The sequence below is a fragment of the Planococcus citri genome, chromosome 4, assembly GCF_950023065.1.
Source record: "Planococcus citri chromosome 4, ihPlaCitr1.1, whole genome shotgun sequence".
Taxonomy (NCBI): Eukaryota; Metazoa; Arthropoda; class Insecta; order Hemiptera; family Pseudococcidae; genus Planococcus; species Planococcus citri.
The window spans coordinates 8,942,312-8,951,147 of NC_088680.1; the positions used below are offsets into that span (position 1 = coordinate 8,942,312).

The 8,836-nt window shown below is 34.1% G+C and overlaps 1 protein-coding gene across 2 annotated transcripts; it reads right to left on the reverse strand.

Moving 5' to 3' along the window:
• Positions 1 to 897: 897 nt before the first annotated feature.
• LOC135844371 (uncharacterized) lies at positions 898 to 2,718 on the reverse strand. 2 transcript variants are annotated; one of them, XM_065362532.1, is made up of 5 exons: positions 2,506 to 2,716; positions 2,244 to 2,364; positions 1,781 to 1,976; positions 1,286 to 1,678; positions 898 to 1,210 (listed from the first exon to the last, which is right to left on the reverse strand). In XM_065362532.1, exons 1-5 carry the CDS (start codon positions 2,571 to 2,573, stop codon positions 942 to 944), a joined length of 1,047 nt encoding a protein of 348 aa, XP_065218604.1. In that variant the 5' UTR covers positions 2,574 to 2,716; the 3' UTR covers positions 898 to 941. The 2 variants fall into 2 exon arrangements, with proteins under 2 accessions (XP_065218604.1, XP_065218603.1); XM_065362531.1 differs by having other exon boundaries at positions 898 to 1,678; positions 2,506 to 2,718.
• Between the last annotated feature and the right edge of the window lie 6,118 nt (positions 2,719 to 8,836).

Below are 8,836 nucleotides of genomic sequence, written 5' to 3' on the forward strand. Positions count from 1 at the left end.
AGCTGAAATTTGATATGTAACCGATTTTTCTGACCCCCCTCATCGGGATAGATTTGAAACCGGTTTGAACCGTTTTAAGCACTTCCAGAGCCTCCAGTAGATTTTTGAAAATTAAAATTATGAAGTTGGAAAGCTAGAATTCACTTGATTCCCAGATTTCAACATGCTCAGTTGACTGGAGGTGGTTTCCAGCTGTTCTGGAGCTTACGACTTTTTTTTTTGGAGACTGAAATTTCTGAAAAATTGCTGGAGGCTTCAAAATGGTCTAAAGCCATCCCCAGAAACTGATTAGATCGAAAGAGCATGTCTTGAACCGTCCATAACCGAAATTTTGAAACCTGAGGTTCATTTTTGGAGTTTCGGTGAATTTTTGAAAATTGGAAAAAATTAAAAAATCTGTTTTATAGATCGATTTTTAATTTTTTTATGAAATAAAATTTTTTGAGCTAAATTAGATTCAAACCACTCACATCAACAATTGGGTACTGGTTTTTAACCATTCCGGAGGCATCAAGATTTTTCAATTTTCTCCAAAAACTTTTGAATCATTCTGAATACTTAGAACAAAAATGAACTTCTAGCGTTGTGATTAATTGAATTGAAAGAATTTTTCGCATTGATTCACTTCGACCAAAAAATTTTATGTTTCTGAAAAAAAATTTAAAAATTGTCTTTGAAACAACTCTTTCTTTAAATTCTTCGAAACTTCGTTAAAAATTCAAAAATGAATTTTAACCTCTAGAACACATTGTTTCTATCTACTTAGTAGATTAGTTTTGTTCAAATCGAGAGTGCAAGTATACAAAAAATGTCCTTGTTTGAAAATGTCTGCCAATGTTTGTAAAATCACGCACTCAAAATCAGAAGCAGGCACCTCCTGATTTTCTTATCAAAATATAAGCCGACTAATAAATATTTATTCACATTGTAATATTACAAAATCATCGCAAATAGATCATCTGCTTATACAGAAGCACCAGCAGAATACCCAATGGTACTAAACATAAAATTAGTACAACCAACACTGTAACAAATAATATTTCTTCAATCCAATTCGAATTTTCATCCGGTCGTGCAGTTGTAGCCGTTGTAGTCCCCTTAGAAGTAGTTTTTGTACTGTCAGTTGTTGGTTTAGAAGTACTAGTTGTAGTTGTAGCAGTTCCTCCAGTACTAGGTGAAGTAGTAGTTTCTTTACTGGACGAAGTAGTTTCTATAGAACCAGTTGTCAATTGTGAAGTTGCAAATGAGGAAGTTTCTGTACCGAAAAAAGAAGTTTCTATACTACCTGAAGTACTACCAGTTTCTCCAGAGCCAGTTGTCAATTGTGAAGTTGCAAATGACGAAGTATCTGTACCGATAGAAGAAGCTCCAGTTCCTGTACTACTCGAAGCTCTACTTGATTGATAGACAGGTGTAAAATGCGAAGGATCAAATGTGTCAACTTCTGTATCGATTGTCTGCTCCTCCGTAGTATCAGTCAAAGATGTTTCTTCAGAGTTAGCAGTTGATGCGCCTGATTTCAGCAGATCAGGTACATTTTCTTTAAATTGGCCCCGAATATTACCCTTTGGAGAGTATCTACAAGTGACCATCACCTTTGTCATGCCATTATCAAGTTTTGAACACAAGCCGCAGCCCACCTTACGGGTATCTCTCCAAACCACCTGAGTGAAATGCCCTGTAAAAGTCGAACGTAACTAACTATTTTAACAGCATCTGAACTGACTAATACGTAGTAGGTCACTTTATCATTTACAGCATATTATCTGTAGATACCTACCTGTCTCGGCACTGAACTCTGGCTTCGTGTACAGCTTTATTTCATCGTACCATGGCTTGACTGCATCGATTTCTGCCTCAGTTAGAGGATCTGTGGAAGACTCCGTATAAAGGTTTTCTCCATCTTCACCGTGACTGTGTTCAAATTTATCCTCGGTTATCAGTTTTCTAGACCATTGCGTAGCTCCTTCCATTAACTTTAGTAAAACAAAACACATTGAATGGGTATATAATCAATAATCATTGATAAAAGATGAAAAAGTTGTGAAAAAGAGACGCAATCCATCCAAAATTGCGACTCCCCCCCCCTTTTTCTCAAATTTTTTTCCATAATGGTTCAAGAAAATACAGGGAAAAAAAACTCCTACCTCTTATTAGAATATTTTAAAAATCTGGATGCACTTTGAAGACTTGATTTTTTTGGGGGGGAGGGGGAAGGGGGTATAAAAATGTGTATTACGTACTTTGTCATCTGCTTCCAGAGGAGGTGTTCCATGAAGGCTTCTGTACTTATTATGATCTTGAGTCAATCGTTCATTGTATTGTTTGGCTTTTTCACCTTCGAGACAAGTGGTCTCAGATTGGCTGGAAATTAAATTTTCACAATTAAAGTATTACAGGAGTCATTATCTTGAAAATATTGACGAATGTTTTTCATTATCTTAGCACATTATTTAGATTCGAAGAAGAATTTCCTCGAATAATAAAAATAAGAAAATAACTCACCAGAAGACAAAAGACAGGAAGTTGAGAAGCACCAAAAAAGACCAAAAATATCCGCGAAATTTATCCATATTGTCGAATTGTGAAGTTATACGTATCAATTTTTTAAAAACAGTTTTCTCGATTTAACATCAATAACTCACTGTGCACTACGTTTGATTTCTGATTTGAAAATACTTGTATTTTCTCATTTCGTAAACCATCAACTGAGTTGATCCTAACGCGAAATATTGTATTTATTAAACATCGAAAATTATTTTCATTTCGCAATTTTTTTAAATTTCTGCGTAATTCACGTATAGAGTCATTTAATACATCGAAGGGCACATCAACAAATACGATTATTTTCACATTCAAGTGCAGCTGCAAGTGCAGGGGGTTTTTTGATTCTACTTTCTCGTCATTTTCGACTACGCTGTTCATGAATCAGCTCAGTTCGATAGAATGACGTAATAAAATACCCAGAAGCCAATATCCCATCATGCACTTCCAAAAAAAAAAAAAATACCATACAATGAAAGAATTCCACCCAAGTCTAGCAGAAAAAGAAGAATCCTCGAGCGAATACGTAATTCAGACGAATTATCGCAATAAATCTCGGACACATCATCGTATAGTGAACTTACCTACCTACTTATACCCAATCCAGAAGCCAGTCAAGCTTACCAGGCACACGAACTGATTGAATTTACAAACAATTCTAAAAACATGGCGTGAATCACCCTCCACACATTAACGATTCATCACCACAATCTCCTACACAATATATACATATATTATATACCTATGTATTATAGGCCTACTCTGAAAAATCAAGCCTGAGGACAACTACAGACGCATCGATACTCGATTTCAATGAAAATGAAGATGAAGAAAAAACTCTGGAACTCGAGTCCGCATTCGGCATTCCTTACACCGCATAACGCACAGTCTGGCATCTGGCATCTGGCATCCCTTACAGCACAGCAACCATGAAGACCACGACCATACGATCATAAATACAATGATAAATTTTTCGCATTTTCTATCATCGATGGTATACCTATACGAGTAGGTATATATAAAACAAGCTAGAAATATTTCCCGCAGCAACTTTCAAAGAGCCGATCAGCGTTTCCGCCACATTTAAGATAATACGATACTAATTGGCCAATACATACCATGATCGGTACGTGCATCGATGCTCGCGATGCTGCTGGAGCTAACTCTTAAGAGATATAGCAGATGCGAAAGATACAAACACTCGGACCGCGCTTCTGCTCCTTTGGCGTGTTACGCAATCTGCGGAGATGGAAATTTTTTTTATCTTAGTGAATTGAATTGCGATAATGGTGAGAGTTTCGTGTAGATTGAGATGAGTTATTGCAGATTTTGTATTGATTTATTCAAGGTCTTGATTTTGTATTTGCACAGAGTGGGGTGTTTTGACTCCACGGGCTTGTAATTTTGATAAGATTTCAATTGCAAAATTTTGGTTGAAGACAACATAAAGTATAGGTAATGTGCAATCGGATGCGAATTATTAAATTATGGAAAGGTTTCTACCAGGTCGTAAAGTCATCAGAAAGTCATCCTTTTGGCCCAAAACTGAACGCAGTTGGCAAAATTTAATCAAGTATGAAAATTTACTGTTGAATTGACCCCCCCCCCCTCTTCTGAAAAAACCCTTTCACTCAATGGAATGAACTCATCACAAAAAATCAAAATTTTAAAAGATTCAAAAAATGAACAAATTTTTATTTTTTTGTTGCGAGTGTAATTTTTATCAATTTTTTCATGAAATACAACAGAAAGTGGTCAAAATAAGACAACTGAATTTTTTAATGTTTGAAATTGAAAATAGAATTTTTTCGAATTTTGATTTTTGTGAGATGAGTTCATTCCATAGAGTGAAAGAGGTCTTTTAACTTTTTCAACAGATACGTAAAAATAGGGGTCAAGTGGGTCAACTTCACCTATCAAAACTTTTTTTCACGTTTTAAATCAAAAAATTGCATTTTTTCGCAAACTTCGAATTTTTTAAAATCAACTTTGCAACATGGTACCATCCCAATTTTTTGATATGTTGTTCAGCATGAAAAGTTGTTCATAATATATTTTTTTTAGAATTTTTGAGAGTCGGAACGATATGAAAACTACGTTTTGAAACTTTTTGAGCTAATTTTTTGTACGAAAAAAAGTGGCAACACTGATTTTTATGATATCACCAAAAATGCCTTTCAAAACCCCTAACTATGGAAAAATGTTCCATTTTGGTACGTATGGCGGTTATCGAGTAATCCACTGCTGAAATGGGTGATATTTTAGGTTCACTGAAAACTTTGACACCCCCTGGCTGCCTTTAAAAATGGGCTAGAGGGCTGCGATTTGTGCCATTGGTCATCCCTTCAAAAGGTCGTTCCACAGGAAAAATTTTTTAAAAAATCGCCGAACCACCCTACCACTTCTTGGTTTAATTGACGTGGAATGACCCATAAACATTGTTTGATTTAAATTGGTTGAAAATTGATGAAACATTGTAAAAAACATTTAGCAAAATGGCACAAAAATGCTCAGTTATAAAAAATTGTTTAAAATCGCGAAAAATACGTAGATCAAGTATTAAAATGAAATAAAATCGTATAAAAAAATCACACGAAGAATTTTAAAAACTGTTAAATTATCATAAAAATAATTTGAGAGTTCCCAAAAATTGATAGGATTTCGGTGATAGAAGTATCTTTAACTCTGATAATGCCTAAAATCCCGAAGTGACGAAATTTTTTCATTAATTCTATAAAAACCGCCCATCAAAGTAGCAGTGAAAATTTGGTCACCCAATAAAGTCATCAAAATATCATCTTTTTTTATTTTTTCGATTTAATAGACACCTTGTGTGGAAATTTGATTCAAGTAGAGGGGGACAGACCGGAAGGGATGAGGTGAAAAGCACAATGTGGTAATTAAGGCTCTTCTCTATTGAAAAAAAATTAGAGTGAAGTTTCAATCATAAGGAGGAGACGAAAAGATGCATCGAAAAGTAGAACATTAATTCGATTGAACGAGTTTATTCCTATTTTGCAAATATTTATAAGAAGACACACTCAGATTTTTTTTTCAAATCTTAATTTATAAAATAATTGAAGGAATCCATGATATGATAAAAAGTAGACAAATTCCATTATGATACCTTCGTCCCCCTTTCCTCGTCTAAGCAGAAATTTTGCCTCGATTCGGTCCACATTCGAGAGTTAATTTGAGAATTGATAGTAACTAGTAACGTTCAAATTTTTTTCAGATTTTTCAGGCAAAAAATTCTCATTGTAAAATTGATTATTTCTTTACGACTCCTCCACCCACCCCCCTCCCTCCCCGATATAATTTCATTTCGAATTTTTTTATAACGATTTGATGATTGCTGTAGTTTTTCAAAATTTCATTTCAATTTTTGGGAAAATAAAAAAAAAGGTTCTGAAAATTTTTCTCAAGAGAGCATGTATGAGAAGCGTTTCGCGATATGGGTCCTTGTGGTGATTCGATGTTTTTTTTTTTTTTATTGGCGATTCCGCCTTACTTTTTCACGAGAAATCGAATGGTGCAATCAGATTTCGTCTATCTCATCAATTTCTCATTTTAAAAATTACTTGAACATGAATACTCAAAAACTCACATTTTTGGGAAATTGAAAAACAAAGTTTTTGTTTGTTTTTTTTTTTTTTTTTTTAAAGGTCGACGGAAAAATTATTTTATTGTTGTTACCTATGTAAAATTTCATGGCGAATCCGAATTTCTCGGTATTTTTTTGCGGGGTAGTCTGTAACGTTGTGTAAATTCGGCTGTTCACCACAAGGTCCCTTTTCTAAATCACGGATATCAGGTGATGATGAACGAATTTCGTCAAAATTTCTCATCCAACCTATGCGAAAGACAACACTGCACCCGAAAATCAAAAAAAAAAAAAAAAAATCGAAAAAATCGAAGCAATTCGATGTCTTCTCTCTCTTGAAAAAATCGAAATATCACCACAAGGGCCCTTATCGCAAAACCCCTCTCATATGTAAAATTAGGTCTAAATGACTTCAATAAAACCTGAGGAAAATTTTAAATTTCCAGGTCAATGTTTACACTTCTCCCAGCAATAGTTCAAGGTTTGAGTTTCAAAAAAAATATTTTTTTTTTGGTCGAGGTAGTCTTTGCCAAGTTTGGGAATTTAAAAGCTCTTCTCTTCAAATACCTACACAAGTATTAATTTTTTCTTTCAAAGTATGGTAATTTTGTGATTATCTATTTTTAGAATTGGACGACATAATTTACAACAACAAAATTTCGAAGCATTCTTGAAAAATTTTAAAACTTTCAATCTTATGCCGAAAGAAGGGAGGAGAGTTGAGCACTGGTATGAAAATTTGAAGATTTTTTACATTTCGTTGAGGTCATTTGGGCATAATTTGTTCCTAGGTTTCATAAATTTTCAAACAGAGTCAAAAAGTACGACCCACACTAGCAAGTATTCCCCTTCCCTTCTCCATATATTGTGCTCATTTCACTTGTCTGATGCTCTTGAAATTTCAAAAAAATGAAAATTATTGAAACGCCAACAAAAATTTTGTGGGAAACGTGAAAAAAAAAATTGAATCGAGTTTACCTAGAGAGACTTCGAAGGGTGGATATTTCAACTTGGAGGTCTCAGATTATTACTTCAACTCACAATGATGAAATGTTTATGTGAACAAAACAAAATCAGAAATGAAATGATGGAAGATAGAGGAGGGGGGAGGGGGCGAGAGGGGGCGTGCTGACGGGTTTGTGGATGGAGAACTATCAAGAAACTCTGCAATTCAATTGTCAGATGTTTTTCATGAATTATGTGCTAAAAAAAATCACGTTTCTCGAACAATTTAACTAGTGTTCAAAACTTTTTGAAAAAAATACCAAAATAGTGGTCTATGACTTGAGACCGCCACTTTAGAGAAAAATTTGCTTACAGCGCTTTCAGGTCCAGAGTTGCAGCAGTTGAAATTTTTTTCTATCAATTTTTTTGGAACTTCAGTTAAAATATGATGCAAAAAAAGTTTTAAAAATCCTCATGAATCGGCGCTGCTCATGTTATTACACTCCCTAAAAATTTCAAATTTTTTTTGGTCAACAAATTAGTTAATGAATGATGAATGATTTGTTTGTGTGAAAATTGAAATTTTTTCGCTTGAAGACGAAAAAAGAGGAGGATGAGAAACAACATTTCTTCTTATCTAGATTATAATTTTTTTTCTTTACTGGGAGTATACAATTTCCAGGATTTTTACGCCCATTAAATCCTCTGAAAGACCTTTTGAAATATTTTCAAACTACGAACTGGGATCCGATTCTTTTCTGCTTGACTAGAAATACATTATTCTCCTTCTTTAAACAGGGTATCTAATAGGTGGTGAAAGTAGTGAAAAAGTAGCAAATTTAGTCAAAAAGGTACCTAGTGAAAAAAATTGAAAAAATTCAATCGCGCAACCAAAACCTTCAAATCATTGAAAAAATTTTTTTTGATGGAACTGGTGACGTGTTTTTTTAAATAGATAGGTAATTTTGATCGAAATTAAAAAATACTTCGTATGCAAATTTTCTTCCAATTTCAATTTTTTCAAAAGTTTTCCTGTGAAAAACTCGACTTATTAAATTTTTTTGTGTGTAGAGGAAGGGGGTGGTCGAATTTAATATCAAAATAAAGATAGTGGAAAGACAATCGCTCGCAGATTTGAGCCCTACTTGAGGCCTCCGATAGATTTTTAAATATTCCAATTCTATTCTTGAAAAGTTGGCATGCATCATTAAAATAGAGAATTTTGAAATAGATTTTAACGAGGGAGGAATTCACAAAAACGACTTTTTCAGAAGGAACTCGAAAATCCGAAAATCCATTCAAGACCTCTGAACATCTTGAAGCGCTGACCAGCTGATTCAATTTCACCTTCAACCGCGTATTTGACCAAATTTTTATTTTTTTGCAACAGTTGGCCAAACTGCTTGAAAAAAATTCGATTTTTTTGAGCAGAGGGAGAATTTTTTGGTTTCTTGGTCTCCCAAAAACACTCTTGGAATATTTACAAAATCTGAGGCGGGAGTCAATTCATCAATTTCGATTGGGGATTTCCTTTAATTAAATATCATTGGCCTTTTTGGATTTTTTCTCCCCTTCCTTTCCCATAAAATCCTCTGAATTTGTGAACTTGCTTTTTTTTGTGATACTATACCTACTAGCCTACTTTTATATTGAAAGATTACTGCCCAGCAGCCTCATCAGATGCAAAGATCTTTGCATTAAGTTCAGTAGAGTTCAAGTGTCTTATACATAGATGAGAATTTC

What these genes read in the sequence shown, in the direction of transcription:
- LOC135844371 (XM_065362531.1), bottom strand. Translation starts at nt 2,573, where the DNA reads ATGGATAAATTTCGCGGATATTTTTGGTCTTTTTTGGTGCTTCTCAAC. An exon ending in TTCCTGTCTTTTGTCTTCTG is followed by an intron (nt 2,365 to 2,505) that starts GTGAGTTATTTT and finishes TTTAATTTCCAG; the next exon opens with CCAATCTGAGACCACTTGTC. An exon ending in AGAGTTCAGTGCCGAGACAG is followed by an intron (nt 1,679 to 1,780) that starts GTAGGTATCTAC and finishes CGACTTTTACAG; the next exon opens with GGCATTTCACTCAGGTGGTT.